General features: G+C 38.4%; 2 protein-coding genes across 2 annotated transcripts in view; both read right to left on the bottom strand.

The window, feature by feature from the left end:
* Positions 1–17,371, bottom strand: part of LOC107076077 (NACHT, LRR and PYD domains-containing protein 12-like) — a 703,435-nt gene that overhangs the window by 93,183 nt on the left and 592,881 nt on the right. The gene's annotated exons all lie outside the window — the stretch shown is intronic.
* Positions 3,807–17,371, bottom strand: part of LOC102696027 (protein NLRC3-like) — a 69,398-nt gene continuing 55,833 nt past the window's right edge. Inside the window, exon 6 of the mRNA XM_069180092.1 lies at positions 3,807–4,035. Coding sequence (XP_069036193.1) covers positions 3,858–4,035 — 178 coding nt within the window. The 3' untranslated portion in view covers positions 3,807–3,857. The remainder of the gene's footprint in view (positions 4,036–17,371) is intronic.

The raw sequence follows: 17,371 nt of genomic DNA, 5'->3' as shown, positions 1-17,371 counted from the left end.
CTTTTTCACATTTAATGCTTAACATGCTTTAATACAGTTTACAATGATTACAAGTCTAAACAGTATACAACTTAAATTCTTATCTCTATTAATATAACTATCAAGTGGTATAAAATAAATACAACTTTTTTGTATAGATGACACTTTTCTCAAATTTATTAAAAAAATAAAAATTATTCCAATCTAATTTTCCCACGTGTGATCCCATTAGGAAATACATTCCGCTACTGCTGTTTAACGATGGTATGAAAAATACATTTAAATGGTGAGAAAGCTATGCTTAAAGTTAACTAAGGAACTTAAAAGACAAAGATAACGATTTACAATGCGTTGTCAGATTGTGAATCAATAAAGGCATTTAATTAAACACGCGTTTGCAATTTTAATCAAAATGGGGGTAATGGGGGTAAATAAAGCACATGCCTAGCCCATTAGGCTACAGAAGTAATTACATGGGAAGGAGTGAAACTGATACAGACAATTCCGTAGAAAGTGTACTACTGTGATAATTTGAGCTATAGTATATGAATATAATTATATCGTTATTAATTTCTTTAGATAAGCAATTCCATATTATTTTCCCTATTAATCAAATTCTAAAAAGTATGCATGTTTTTACTGTGATAACGAGCATATTCACAGAAAATGTTCAAACACTATAATTTTCTACAATGTATATAAACTTAATATAGTCTGAACAGGCACATAAAAACGTTTCCAAAATAATCACATGTAAGACCTTGATACTTAAAATGTTTATGAATACTGGTGTGTATTTTTTACTAAAACTACCAATACCAGCCATATACAGTTTACATAATATGTTTATGTTCCTAAATTAATATTGTTTAAGTGCATGTGAAAGGCATGGTGAATCAGAGCTTTTCAAAACTTAATTTGTATGATTGGAAATGAATACGTGATCAGAAGTGCTTTGGTGTTACTTTTTGTCAATTAAAAAATAAAGTATTTTCGTTTACAAAGATGGTTACAAAGAAAGTGGACCACAGTAATACATTGAGTTTACAGTTTATCCAAGGTCATTCATTATTAATACTATTAGTAATATCTTCCGTAAAGACTTTGATGCATAAAATATTTCTGCAGAATTAAAATATTTATGATACAGGTGGAAGGTTGTGTACTTTTGTCCAACTGAGTAATCTTGCTTTTATAAAATATACAAACTTTTTAATGTTTAATGATTAACATGCTGTAATACACAATTTAAAATTATTAAAAATCTAAAGAGTATACAACTTAAATTCTTAATTGGAAAAAGACTGTCCTTCAGCAGTGATCGGGATTCGAAACCATGTGTTTTCTAGTGACAGCTCAAATGCTGTACATACTGTAAGATGTTAAGCTTTATTAGCTCCACCTGGCAGTTTTACAAGGTGATTCCTTGTTTTACCGCAGTGTACTCCGTGCATTTTAAATGGCTGCATCCCTATATACAGTATGTGGAAAAAAGATGGGCAAAGTGGGAAAGATTGCATGTCGAGATGTCTAATATGTCATGTTAGTATGTAATGAGATGTTAACAAAGAAACCACACACATCAATTTGTATAAAATCACGTAGCAGTTTTTTATCTTTCTATATGCCCTCCTTCTTTCTCGTTTTGTACTTCCTTTAATTAATAGTTAATTCGTTTTTTCATGCATGTGAAAAAGCAAATGTTGTGTCTCAGCATTAGCACATAAAAAAAACAACAAAAATCACCAGTGTTCACTTACCACAGTTCTGTTAATTTACAGTTGGGATCCCTCAGAGCTGCAGAGAACAGTTTCACTCCTGAATTCCCCAGGTTATTGTCACTCAGATAGAGTTTTCTCAGACTGGAGTGTTAAACTGAACAACAGAGGCCAGATCTTCACAACATCTCTCTGTAAGTCCACACTCACTCATCTTGCAGAAAAAAAGACAGGCTCACAGCTGAACATCTGCACAGCTCGTCCAAATCATTGTTTCCATCATTTAGATCCTACATTAGTAGTAACCTCCGAGAAGCAGTGCAGACAGATTCTGACATTATCCTGACATGAAGCAAAACTTAAAAAACTGGAAATTAATTTCTCCCTTGCTCTTGGGAAGGATTGGGACAACAAGAATGAATGTACTTCCAGGATTTCTGTCTTCCTCCTTGTTTCTGTCTTATGCCCCTCAATGACCATTTCTAAAACATCTGTCTATTTTATGTGGTTTAAAGTCAGGGTGCCATGCTATTTTTCTCAACCCTCAAAACAACTATTCCTTTCTTGAGTTTTTTTTTCAATACACACTATTTTCTAAGTGATTAATGTATTTAAATTGCAGAATTTAATTATTTTCATAATGCTTTGAGTTATACTAGGTGTAAAACATAATGTTTTAAGTGAGACGAATACCTCTTCACTATTTTGCTGGGGAGCGGTCACTCAGGTTGTTGAAGCTTTAAGCTGAGCTGCACAGAAGTTAGACTGTAGATCTGGGAGTGTTTGAGTGCTGTAGGTTTTACCTGATGTTTTCTTCCCTCCCAAATAAATCTAGACTGAAGTTTGCCCTGAAATTTGACTTTATCTGTCATTACAGGGATATGTTTATACTGTCAGCTAATCGACAAAGTGGTAGTGCAGCATTTGAACACCATCAACATCACTTTTAATAAACAATTATCCAATTCAGGGTCACAGTTACCCAGAGCCTGTCCCAGGAAGCACTGGACACAAGGCAGGATTGAACCCTGGACAGGATGCCAGTCTATCAGAGAGCACACACTCATACCAGTGCCAGCTTTCCCAGAAGTCTATTAACCTGCCAGCATGTTTGTGGACTGTGGGAGAAAACTGAAACACCACACAAACATGGGGAGAACATACAAACTCCATACAGACAGCACCCCAGGTCTGGAATTGAACCTAGGGCCCCAGTGTGATATCTCCTGCACTGAGCTGATGGAAGCAGTAAGCTGGAGACTGAATCCAGGTGCGGGCTCTGCTGGAAGCAAGCAGGGCAGGCAGGAGAAAGTGAAACTAGAGACGCGATCGAAATGGAAGGGTTGAGCTGAGAGGAACTGATTAAAGCACCAGGCAGAGTCATTTAACATGCAGGGTTCAGAGCACAGGGATCAGTGCAAGACGTGGTCAGACAGGCAAGGTTAAAGCACAGAGAGAGAGGAGAAAACACTGGGGAAATTCAAAGCTGAGAAGAATTAAATGAGACTAAAATAAGAGGTTAACAAATTGATAAAGTTTGCATACCTAACTCACTTCCACAGCTACATCCTTTCAGATGTATATAGAATATTAGAAAATACAGTAGGAATACAAGAGTTAAGAGTAAGATACAAATGAGAAATTTGGGTTGGCCCAGTCTTCAAAATCTTGAAGAAATATACAACAATCCTTATTAGGAGTCCTTCTTCTTTTGGGACAAACACCAGATGAGCTGCCTTCAGAGGTAGAAAGATACTTGTTTAGAACTGTCAAGACGGCAGCAATGAAATAAATCACTAGAAACTGATTAAAGCTGGACTGACCTTGTATTCAAATGATGAAGGACTTTATGAATTAAATCTCATAGACAATGTTACCCACAGAATTCTAAATCAAAAACAGCATAAACATATGTGTAAAAAGATGGGCAAAGTGGGAAAGTTTGCATGTCGAGTCTCTCAGCAATGAGATATTAACAAAGCCAGAGACAAGAATTTGTATAAAGTTGCGTAGCAGTTTTTTGTCTTTCTGTATGCCCTCTTTCTTTCTTGTTTTGTACTTCCTAGGTGTTACTTTCTGATGCATGTGAAAAAGTGAATGTTGTGCGTTTCAGAATATCTACATCAAACAATAAAAAACAAAGAAATCACCAGTGTTCACTTACCACAGTGTTGTTAATTTACAGTTGGGATCCCTCAGAGCTGCAGACAGCAGTTTCACTCCTGAATCCCCCAGGTTATTCTCACTCAGATATAGTTTTCTCAGACTGGAGTGTTGAGACTGAAGAACAGAGGCCAGATCTTCACAACATCTCTCTGTTAGTTTACAGCTCTCCATCCTGCAGACAAAAAGACAGGAGAACAGCTGAACATCTGCACAGCTCTTCCACATCTTTCTTTCCAAGTCTTCACTACAACACCAAGCTCAGCAGGAATATACAACATCATGTCATTATCCATCTCAGAGTCTTCATTGATGAGGATGATGAAGTTAACAGCTGCATCAAAATTTGGGTTCCAGGAGGAAGAAGAAAGATGAGAAGAAATTTTCAGGAAGGGAGACAGTGGGAAACAGGGAGACACATGGAGCTACAGTGACTGGAAATGGGAAACAGAAATAGAGAGACTTTGACTTTTAACCATAATAAAAATTGCTTCACATTTATTATTATATTTTATTATGATGTCATCTTCTTATAGTTATTTTAGTTAGTTACAGTGTTGTTGTTTTTCTTCAAATGGTTTATTAATCCCAAATGTAAATGACCAATACTGGAGTAAGTGGACTGGAGATTTTGATGTTTGTAGATATTTTGAGAAAAACAACTTTCCCATTTAAAGAAAATAAACCATTTGAAGAACAAAAAACAGGGTTTTAACTATAACACCACAAAAAATAATTAATAATTATATTAAGCAATAATATAATTATTATTACAAAAAGTAATAAAAAGTAATAAAAAGAATAAAGAAATTGATCATGAAACTAAACAAATCTCATCCCTCGCAAAACTACACAACACTGCACACTTTTTACACATGAAAGACTCTCTACACAGACTCCCACATGTAACATAGTCAAAACACACCAACACCTTCAGACAAGAGTCTACAGTTTTACTTGAGGAATTCTAGAGACATTCTGCTCTTCACCAACCCCTCAAACACTCTCCTCCTCTACAGACCCTCCACCTGAGACTGTGTTAATCCTGCTCTTGTAGAAGAGGAGTTGGGTCTGGCCCAGCAGAAAGTGCACTGGGTACAATTATCTTCTTACTAACATAACTCACCCTGAACACAACAGCAGCCGGAACACAACCGAGTGTTTTTTCTTTGAGAATGAATGTGGATGCCTTGCACTATGTTCATCCTCTCCAGACATTTTACCAATCCTAATCCAGTCCCTTCTGCTCCTCTTTTTTCCTGATAATCTCTCCCTTTTTCCCCCTGTCTATTGAAATTAAAGCTCACTAGTTGATCCGTACACTCTGGATCTCTCCATAGTGCTTTCGTGATTCTCGCTCTCCAGCTTTTTACTCTAGGGACACGTAGCCTCGGACCCCCTCAATTTCAGTGAGCACAGTACATGTTTATTTAACCTGGTTGAACTAAAATATAGCTTGTATTCACTAGAACCCTTACAGTATAGCACCCCAAACAATTACAGTATCTCCACAGTTTTACTAGAGGAATTCTAGTGAGATCCTGCTCTTCACCAACCCCTCAAACTCACTCCCTCTACAGACCCTCCGCCTGAGACTGTGTTTATCCTCCTCTTGTAGAAGAGGAGTTGGCTCTGGCCCAGCAGAAAGTGCACTGGGTACAATTCTCTTCTTACTGACATAACTCACCCTAAACACAACAGCAGGGCTGCTGAAGGTCAGAATAAGGTTAGAGAAGAGGTGGATCAAGAGACTCAACATGGGAGTCAGACAGGTTCAGGTGCTATAGCAGTGAAAGTGTACCTGAATATCAACACAGAAGTGAAACCATAACCAGAGGTACAACATTAAATTCATACAGTATATAACACACGGGATGACCTAGGTTCTTAATGTGACCGATGTTAATGTTCTTAATGTGGCATAACAAAATGATACTTTTAATTTGGCAGTGCCTCCACCTGAAACAGACCTGAATCAATCTGTGAGTATATTAGGCTTTTGGGACACATACTGCAGCTTACTGCTAATGTAGCAGTACTGCCAAATTGTAATGTACTGCTTGCTACATTAAGTGACACTAGCTTGGCAGCACCTTTCAAAATGAAATGAAAGCCTAAACCCTGCTTTAGAAAAAAAATTCCTGGACCAGGTAAAGTCAACTTTAGCAAAGACATGGTTATGTACTATTAGGTGAGGGTCTGTAGAATAGATTTGAGCTACTTTTGGAGAGGCACAATTTTTTGTTTGTTTGGGAGGGGAGTGAGACCACTCCCTGTGCATCACTGCATGGTCCCAGTCTGGGTGGTCTTATCAACCCCAGCAGTTTTGACAGAGACACTTATCTGACAAAACCAAGGTGATTTTCTATTAGCTATGGGTCTGTGGAATAGATCTGAGGTATTTTTGAAGAGGGACAAATTTTGGTTTGGTCGGGAGGGGAGTGAGATCACTCCCTGTCCATCACTGCATGGTCCCAGTCTGGAAACAGCAAGTGGTCTTATAAACCCCAGCAACATTTGCAAAGATGCTTACCTGACAAAACCATAGTGATTTTCTATTAGCTGTGGGTCTGTAAAATAGATTTGAGCTACTTTTGGAGAGGCACAACTTTTTGTTTTGTCAGGAATTAGACTTTTTCCTGTCTAGAAGAGCACAGCTCTGTGTCAGTTTGCAAGCAGAAAGTGATATAAAAACACCAAAGAGTTTGCAAGAAAGAAAAAAAAATAATGAAGAACAGCAATTTCCTATTACCTGTGTGTCTCTGTATCACATTCCACCCAGTTTTAAGGATGTACAAATTGTTGTTGTGGTACAGTATAAATGTGACTTTATCTGGTCCAGGATTTTTTTTTCTTAAAGCAGGGTTAGGATACTTTTATTTTGAAAGGTGCTGCCAAGCTAGTGTCACTTAATGTAGCTAGCATCATGCTACTAAAGCCCTTCTGCTATGTTTATTTACCTTGGTTGAACTACAATATAACTTGTATTTCACCTGAATGTATTAATATTAACATTATATTCACATACTGTACAAAAACAACAAAAAATGCATATGAAAACTACATAAATTCACACAAGGCTACAGAAGGAACAGACTCGACTGGATTTAAAACACACATAAGCTAATTGACAGAAATGGTAGAGTACAAGACGGCGTACTGTCTGATATCTCCAAAGTTATCTCCGAAGTACAAAAAACGTATAAATACATGGGAAAGGTATTCGTTTAAATAATTTAAGTGTGATAACACTTTGTTACGGAGCCCGGGAGGGGCCATCAGTAGGAAAAAAAGTTATACCGAGGGAACGATTTACAATTCGTGCTCACGAAATTACTTTTTCCTTCATTTTCCTTGTGTCGCGGTATTTGCACGCATGTAGAAAGTTTCTAAAATGCCAGCATTATCCCAGGCTCCGAGCAACCACTATCAAACGCTATATAACACATTTCCGCGTCTTTATATCTGTTGTGTATCTTAATAAAGAGCCATTCTTATATTATTTTAACTATTTTATTAACTACACAGATCACGCCCTTACACCATATATTCCCGCCTTCTACTCTCTCGTTCTGTTGTCTCGCGATGTCTACTCACTATACTACATCCCTTCCTTTGTTATTTTTAAAGTCCATAACTTTACTATACAATTGTAACAATTCTATATCAACACACAGTAAACGGTTATTAACTATTAAAACAAAATGTATGTAAAACCTTCCATTTCTATTCAACACATTCAACTTTTTTTTCTTTTTTTTACAACAATTTCTATGCGTACCAACTCAAATTTTACTTCATTTTCTACTTAAGTCACTTCTAAATATCACCTCATTTCTAGCAGTCTAAGCAACATCTACATAGATAACAAACAAAATAGAGCAATTTAACATTTGGAGAGCTATGGAGTCCAATATTTTTAAATGTCTCTGTAACGAGCCGGTTTCCTGATAACCCTGCCACTTCTGGTTGTTACTTCACTTCTGGGTAAAGTTACTGGCTCTCCTACGGATGTACTCTCCACTGTCTGAGGACTCGGCACTTCCTCCACGTCAGAAAGTCCTGTATTCTCAGCATTTTCTGTTTCTGCAGATTCAAAATCAAGATCCAATGGAGGAGCGTGTTGAAGATGTTTTACATTTCTCATTATTTTTGAGCCATCTTCCACATTCACTAACCCAAAAGAGTTACAAGAGGTGTTTCTCAATAACACATAGCGAGTGTCTTTGAACTTGGCATCCAATTTACCGTTGTCTAGGCCAGCCACAAACACTACATCACCGACCTTAAAGTTGTGATCCCTTGATATCCCTTGATATATTTTTTCTTTTAAATGTCCCTTTGCTCTTCTTCTTTCTTTTCCACATTTGGTAGTTTAGTCCGGATATCACGACCAAAGATAAGATTAGCTGGGGTTTCTCCAGATGCCCTGTGAGGTTTAGATCTATAAGTCAGCAGAATCTTAGGGAGTTCCCCTCTCCATTTTTTTCCTGCTGTCTGTGGCTGAAGATATATCTGATACAACAACCGCCTCAGGGTAAGAAGTATAATAGTCTATGACAGTCAATATGTATTCATTCTGAATGGGACCTACCAGGTCAATGCCCAATTTTGTCCAAGGCCTTGGTGATAATTCAAGTGGTTGGAGAGGTTGATCCTTCTGCAATGGCTGATTCAACACACAAGTGGAACAATTTCTGACTAGTCTTTCAACAGCACTGTCCATGCTAGGCCAGTAAAATTTGCTTCTCAGGTACTGTTTTGTACGAACCACACCCTGATGTGTCTCATGTGCTATTTTCAATGCTTGTCTGATTTTTGTTTTCGGTAACACAATCCTCTGTCCTCTTAAAAGCAGTCCATCATATGTAGATAACTCCAACCTACACCTGTGATATGGCTGCAGTTCTTCTTGAATTGGATTAGGCCATTGTCCTTTTTCCACTATGGACATCAACAATTTCAATGTGTCATCTTCGTTTGTTGCTTGCTTAAGTTCCTCAAGTGTCAGTGCATGCAGTTCATAAGTGCTGATTGAAAGCACTCTATCAACATAGGTGTCTACATAACCAGTGTCTTCTGTGTCTGGTAAAGGAAGATGTGACAATGAGTCTGCAACATTGGTTTTCCCTACTATGTGTTCAATTTTGTAATCATATGGCCATAATCTCAATCCAAGTCTTTGTATCCTGGGTGGTACCAATGTTGCCTTTTTGGGATTGAACATATAAATGAGGGTTTTGTGATCCGTTTGAAGTGTGAACTTGCCTCCCCATGAATATGTCCTAAAATGTTCCACTGCCCAAACACAACCCAAGGCTTCACGCTCTATTTGCGAGTAATGCCTTTCTGTTGGGGTAAGTGAGCGACTTGCATATGCCACTGGTTTGTTCTGTCCATCTTCTTGTCTTTGTAGGAATTCTGCTCCAAGCCCTACAGGACTCGCGTCACTGATCACTACTGTTGGCGCATCTAGTTTGAAGTATGCCAGACACGGTTCAGTTACAAGTTCTCTTTTCAACTCGGCAAAGGCTTTCTCAGTTTCCGATGTCCATTTCCACTTCTGTCCTTTCCTCGTTAGTTTTCTAAGGGGTTCTGATAGATCTGCACAATTAGGAATGAATTTCATCAAAAATCCACAAGTGCCTAAGAATGAGCGCAAAAGTGCAACATTCTCAGGTCTCAATGCACTGCAAACAGCTGTCACCTTTTTCAGGTCTGGTTTTATTCCTTCTGCAGTGACCAATGTCCCAGTATCTCGATCTCTTTCAGGCCAAAGATACACTTATCTTTATTTAGAGTTAAGCCTCTGTCTTGGAATCTTTGGAATACTTGCCTGAGCCTCTGTTCTAGTTGTTCTTCATTTTCCGCATGTACTACAACATCATCCATATACCACACAACACCAGGCATTGCACACAACATCGAGTCCAAAGCCTTCTGATAGGCTTCTGGGGCACTACACAAGCCAAAAGGAACTTTTCTGAAACGGTAACAACCCCTGTGTGTGAAGAAGTTAGTCAGGTGTCTTGATTCTGCTTGAGCTGCTTCATGAATTCTAGCGACTGAAAGAGCTCTTTCTAAAGTCAGCCCTTCCTCCTGCAACAATTTATCACGCAGTCTCTTATGTGCACATTTTTCCACAAGCTGATCTCTTAACATGTCAGCTTCCAACACTCCAAAGTCACACGATTTAGCCAGTTCTCTTAGTGCATTCACAAAAGCATCAACAGATTCGTCCTGAGACTGAATTCTCTGCCTAAATTTATGCCGTTCCAAAACCACATTTCTCCGCGGTGTAAAGTAAGTGTCTAAGGCAGCTACAGTCTGTTCATATGTACCTTTTTCTCCAGGGAGTTTGGCGAAAATCCGCTGCACGGGAGCCCTGATACAGTGCAGTAATATAGCACGTCTCACGGCATCCGGAGCTTCTGTAGATCCACTGGTTATTTAAAAAAATCTGTACGACTCCATCCATATCTTGTATTCCGTATACAAATCCGGAGCTCCGAGGTTCAGTGGAAGCGGTGGAGAAAGCTGGGCATAAGCAAAGCTTCTCTGCGCGGCTGCCGTATCTTCCATGGCGCAAGCTAAACGAACAGTCTGAATATTCAAGAGTTCGTTTCTACCAGCAAGAGAACGAAAACCAGCAGTGTTCTGCTCACTTTGAGTTCGCCGAGCACTCATCTCTCGTCGCCATAAATGTTGTGTATCTTAATAAAGAGCCGTTCTTATATTATTTAAACTATTTTATTAACTACACAGATCACGCCCTTACACCATATATTCCCGCCTTCTACTCTCTCGTTCTGTTGTCTCGCGATGTCTACTCACTACTACAAGTACAGTACTCTCACACGTACCATAGTCAAAACACACCGACACCTTCACACAAGAATCTCTACAGTTTAACTGGAGGCACCAGTTTTAAAAAAATCATAAATAAGAAACAATGACGTGACCCTCCCTAATTTAGGAATTGCATGACTTTAAAAAGATTAGTTTAGTTGAAAAAAAAAACGTTTTATGTGCACAAAAACAGGTGATTTTCTTCCTCCTGATCAGCTTGGAAACTTACGCTGTAAATTACTTTTTAATCAAACATTTTAAACACTTGAATTTCATAAACACAAAGAAAAAAAACATATTCTACTATTTTCCTTTGGTACAAAGCAGGTCAGTAGGTCTTTTTTTCCAATCAGAGTCTGAGAAAATATCTCCCCGTCCACTGCGCTGTGTCAGAGAAGCGGCGGCACTGAGAGAGGGAGGAGGCGCGGAGCTCTGTAATACAGAATGAGCCGTCTGCAGCCTGGAACGCTTAAGGCAGATCGCATCTGCCTTTAAAATTTAGGTTTTCAAATTAAGCAACGTAAATGATTTCCTTTGACTTCCAGTCCTTTAATTATCATTAAGGATAGCTACTTTCTCACCAATTATATTTAATTTTTAAAGCATTGTTAAACAAAGCAGGAGCTTATTGTACTTCCTAATGACATGACATGTGGAAAGATTATAGATTTTAATCGCCTTTAGGTTTTTATCAATTTTAGCAAAGTGTAATCAAAAGAAATGCCACAAAACTATTCTCGATTGTATTTCTGAATGTTATGTCTAAGTTCAATATTTGAAATACAAGTCATTGTTCAAATGTACGTTAAATCCGAGTATGGGAAAATATGTCAAATACAGAATTAGTAAAGAAAAATATATAAGGATAAAATATATTTTAAAATATTTTGCTATCAACAATTAATACAGATGCAGCCATTCAAAATGGGTGAGGTATTTCGCGGCATACCCCGGTGGGCGTGTCGCGGTATCACACGGTATCACGCGTTTCACGTGTGTCACGTGACTAACTATCCGGCGTCGCCTTGTAAAACCGCCAGGGGGAGCTTAACCTCTCATGTACAGCATTTGAGCCTTTAATTTTGAACTGTGTATTACAGCATGTTAATCATCAGTCATTAAAATGTTGGTATATTTTATGAAAGCAAGATTGCTCAGTTGGACAAAAGTACACAACCTACCTTTATCAGAAATATTTATGCATCAAAGCCTTTACTGAAGATATTACTAATAGTATTAATAATGGATGACTTTGGACAAGCTGTATACTCAAAGTATAATTTCTTTAGCACATTTGTACAAGCACTTGGAATCTGTCCAAGCCATACTTTGTCAGGCATTTTGTTTTACTTCAACGGGCTGAAGAAAGATGTGAAGACGGGGGTTTGAATTTAATCTTTTCTGTAGGGGGTTTAGACTTCCAAGTCACAAGCAGGGGTTTATGGCAGGAAAGGGGGTTAACTGATAAGGATTGCAGATGCCAGCTAGGAACCCCCCTGGGTGTAATGTTAAACTGACCATTTGCCCAGAACATCATAAACTGGCCAAATACCATGAACCCCCCTCTTTACCATCAGACCGAGTGACGTCAGAAACGGAGAAGAAAACTGTATATAACCCAAAAGTTTGTAACAATACGTGGAACAATACTTCGGTTTTGTTGTTTCTTGCGGGAAACAAGACTTCGGCTTTATTGTTCCTTGCATGCAATAAACTCATCTGTTTTACTTCATCTCGGGATCAAGAACCTTATTTCTTCTGTTACAACAGGGCAAAAAAACTTCCTTGCTTTTAACAGGGCGTTTCATAATTTCTAGCTATGAAAATGATTTAAAATGCGACACCTATCATTCAACTAGAGCTTAAAATATCACAAGGAAAAATACACACCGGTATTCCATTTCTCCCTAAACATTGTAAGCTTCGAAGTCTTTAACTAACGTGATACCGGAGTCAACAAGCATACTTTTAGAATTTGATTAAAAGGGAATATAATATGGAATCGCGTATCTAAAGAATTTAATAACGGTATGATTATATCCGTGTACTGCGGCAGGGCTGTGTAGGGCTGTTTCGCCTGCCTGATCATGCGAGCTGGTCTAGGTGCGTGACTACCATCTGGCAGGTTGTGTGTTCGAATCCAGCTGGTGCTGGACTTTTCATTTTTATTTATTTATTTTTTAATTGCGTAACATAAACATATTACCGTATGCAAACTGTACTGTATACAGTATGTATATGTATATTTAATGTCTTAACTGTGCCCGTTTAATTGAATTTAAAAAAATTATTTAACACGAACATTAAGCTGTTTACATCTTCCGCCTGAGAACAGTCACCCGTTGCTATCCAACGCAGAATGGTGATTGGCTGACACCATCTGACACCCCTCTGATTGGAGAAAAAAGACGTGCTGGTTTGCTATACATACTGTACCAGGAAGAGGATTTCTTTCTATTCAAAACGTGTATTTTAAAAGTTTAAGAAGTAAAAACCTTACAGCGTACACAGATTTCTAAACTGATCAGGATCGTTATTTTTGTCTTATGCATAATAATGTTCACTGCTCTGTCCAGCAAATTAATAATAAACTTTATTTTATATAGCATTTTAAACGAATAAGTAATTAGATTGCTCATAAACCTTATCACTTGCTTTTTTTTTTATTTAGGCTCAGATTTCAACTATAGATCGTATTATTAATAACCATAATAACAACCAACCAACAAAAACAACCATATAAACATAATGGTGGTGCTGGACCTTCCAGTTTTATTTATTTATTTTTTAATCGCGTAACATAAACATATTACCGTATGCAAACTGTACTGTATACAATATGTATATGTATATTTAATGTCTTAACTGTGCCCGTTTAAGTATTGAATATTCATATCTAATTTTACCACTGAAGGGAAATCTTAACATAAACATACAGTATATGGCTGGTCTCGGTACTTTAAAGAAAAAAATACACACCGGTATTCCATTTCTCCCTAAACATTGTAAGCTTCGAAGTCTTTAACTAACGTGATACCGGAGTCAACAAGCATACTTTTAGAATTTGATTAAAAGGGAATATAATATGGAATCGCGTATCTCAAGAAATTAATAACGATATAATTATATTCATGTTGCAAAAGAACTGCAACGGACATAAAAACTCCCTTGCATGGTTTCATTACGACCAGAATCGGTCTTGAGATATTTTTAACTTGATTTACAGTATTTGAGAGGTATGTCTTAACACCGATACTAAAGTGCTTAAGTACTCGCTCACGTATATGTTTCTAGGTTTATATTATGCATTTCATACGGTCAAATTATTAGGTATTATTGCCGTTTTGAATTTTAAATTCAATTATAATTATTTCTTCGTAGCCTGTTCTTCAAGAAAACACCGCACGGGCGAAACGATCTACCACCAGGACAGTAAAAAAGAAAGTGGTAAGACGGAAAAAAAGAAAAGTTTATTTTGACTTCTGTTCCGCGACTGATGAATACTACTGTGTGACTTTACTTCTTACATGAATTATGTTATTTTGCCACAGGCCGTGGGTCTCTGCTCTCGGCCACTGGCCAGGGTGCCAACCTGTAGAAGCAGCACCTGTATGGAGACATTTCGGCAGCAGCAGGAGCATTACGATGCATTACTGGGGAGGATTGGGAGGCTAGAGTTTCAGCAGTCAAACAGTTGAGCAGCTGTCTCCCGAAAAGTGCCTCTCCCCGCTGCGCAGGCTGCAATGCCTGGCGGAAGCTCTGCCCCCCGCAGAGCACACACCGCCTCAGGACACTCCATCCCGGCCTCTCAGTTCACCACCGCGCAGGAATCTGTTGATGCTGTCCCCGCCGGCTATCTCCCCCCAGGAAGCACAGCGGAATTCACAGATGCCAGTGGGACGAATAATTCTCCCAGATGTCCAACTGCTACCCATCACCCAGGAGATGGAGGGGGGGTTGTACTTGCAGTGCATCGGCATAGACGGGAAAGCAAGAGCCGACCGCTACGCCGCCCTCGTGTTTCGAAATCTTGTGACTTTTGAAATTTACTGGGGGTGGACCACGTCTGTAAATTTCGATGGGTCCAGAGGCAAAAGTGCCTTGCCTTGCAATCTCCGGGAAACCATTAGTACGATGGTGAATCGGAGATTCTCAACCCTTGCTGCGTACGACTGGAAAAGAATTCGTGATCGGATCAACGAAATGCTTCGTAGGAGGAGGCGGTCTTTTCCTCTTGTCTAACAGTCTGTCCACAAACAAAACATTCCTGTTAGACAAGAGGAATTGAAAAAAAAACAATTTTGTCAATGGAAACCGGTGTGTGTGTCTCTCCCTGCTGGATGTCCCTCTCACAAACTGCTGAATGAATAAAATAATTTTATTGAAAACGAGTTTGCGATTGTCTGGTCTTTAAATTCTGGAGATACGCGATTCCATATTATATTCCCTTTTAATCAAATTCTAAAAGTATGCTTGTTGACTCCGGTATCGCGTTAGTTAAAGACTTCGATGCTTAAAATGTTTAGGGAGAAATGGAATACTGGTGTGTATGTTTTCTTTAAAGTACCGAAACCAGCCATATACTGTATGTTTAAGTTCCAAAATTAATATCGTTTATGGGCTTCACACACGTTGCAGTATGCTCAGGCACTAAGTAAAAGGAGATGCTTCGTATTGCTTGACTAATTTTAAAAACTAAGTTATAAATGCAGGCGCTGCTCTGGTGCGTCGGCTCCTACACAGTGCCTGTCTGCCGTAAGCGTTACAATATACATACCCAACACTGCTTGTACCCATCTGTCATGCAAATAAAACACCTTGAATTGAATTGAATTGAATTGAGGGGAGAAGGGGGGCATACTAAAGCCAATACTGGCTCAATGGGCTTTGACGTGCTAATGCGTTGGTTTAACAGTCCGGGTGTGTCAGGCTTCCAATGTCAACTCGACTCGATTGGAAGACAATGAACGTATTTTAGCCCTAAATGAATTAATAGCAAACATGGTTTACATAAAATACATTTTTCCAAGAAAGTTTATAATAATACGATCTATAGTTGAAATCTGAGCCTACTTTAAAAATAAAGGAAAAGCATTTTCAGAGAGCAATCACGCTGTGTTTACGTAGAAAAAGTGATTAGGTTTATGAGCAATCTAATTACCTATTCGCTTAAAACGCTATATAAAATAAAGTTTATTTAGAGATGAATGATCAGTGTCACAGTTTAAGTAATGTGAGTCAGGAAACTAACACAGCGCCACCGGATTTAATAACGCAATAAAAACGCTATAAAATAATGTGACACAGTACAGCACAGTACAATAATACTGACCATGACTTTAGAAGCATAAATTACCTTATACTCAATTTAAACACAAGCTGTCTTTCTGTATGAACCTCTAAGCTGGTTCATACAGAAAATGTAGAAATGCATTAGCCTGATTATGATTAAAAAACACATAATTAAACACGCGTTAGCGATTTAAATCAGAACACGATTTAAATCAATATAAATGTTTATATTGTAATGCATACTGTCCAGCCTCCATTTCTCTATAAAAATTTACTGTTGCACACACACACACAATAGAAGCAGGAACCGCTGTCAGAAGGGAAGATATGTTCAAAATATCGCAAATATCGATCATGTTGCGATATTTTGAAATATAAAAGTCAATTGATTGTCCATAATATCGCTTACCTATTTTTTCGAAGAAATGTTTGTTAAAATAAAAGTCCAGCACCAGCTGGATTTGAACACACAACCTGCCAGTTGGTAGTTACGCACCTAGACCAGTAGGCTACAAGAGAGCTCGCATGAACAGGCAGGCGAAACAGCCCTACACAGCCCTGCCGCAGTACACGGATATAATCATACCGTTATTAAATTCTTTAGATACGCGATTCCATATCATATTCCCTTTTAATCAAATTCTAAAAGTATGCTTGTTGACTCCGGTATCACGTTAGTTAAAGACTTCGAAGCTTACAATGTTTAGGGAGAAATGGAATACTGGTGTGTATTTTTTTCTTTAAAGTACCAAGACCAGCTATATACTGTATGTTTACGTTCCAAAATTAATATCGTTTATGGCCTTCACACGCGTTACAGTATGCTCCTATTCTTTTTATGCTCAGCTACTAAGATTTCCCTTCAGTGGTAAAATTCAATATCTACAACGGGCACAGTAAAGACGTTTACAGTAAGTCTTTCTACAACAGACCAACGGACCACGAGTGCCCCTGTCAGTCAACCAATCACGCACCGCGGTACCCCGTGTCATCATACCTGTGGTACGTGTCTGTACCGCTCACTTTGAATGGCTGCATCTGTAACAGTCTTAACTGTTTATAGCAATTAAATGTATTAACTAAGGAATAGGGTGGCAGTGTTTAGCATGCTTTTGGTACGTTTTTTCATAAATACAACAGTTGCACCAGATATCTCAGTGACTTTCAAAATTAAATTATGCATGCAAATCTGTGAACTAGAAAGATAACTAAGCTATCCATCCATTTTTAATGGTAGCACAGTGGTTAGCATTGCTATCCTACAGTGCTGGGGCCCCAGGTTCAATTCCTGTGGTACAGTATGTGTGGAGTTTGCATGTTCTCTCTGGGTTCATGTGGGTTTTCTCCAAGTACTCTACAGGTACCTACAT

Source organism: Lepisosteus oculatus, chromosome 18 (genome assembly GCF_040954835.1).
Source record: "Lepisosteus oculatus isolate fLepOcu1 chromosome 18, fLepOcu1.hap2, whole genome shotgun sequence".
Classification (NCBI taxonomy): domain Eukaryota; kingdom Metazoa; phylum Chordata; class Actinopteri; order Semionotiformes; family Lepisosteidae; genus Lepisosteus; species Lepisosteus oculatus.
The sequence above is the reverse complement of the archived record's forward strand: the minus strand, read 5'-3'. Positions and strand labels throughout refer to the sequence as shown.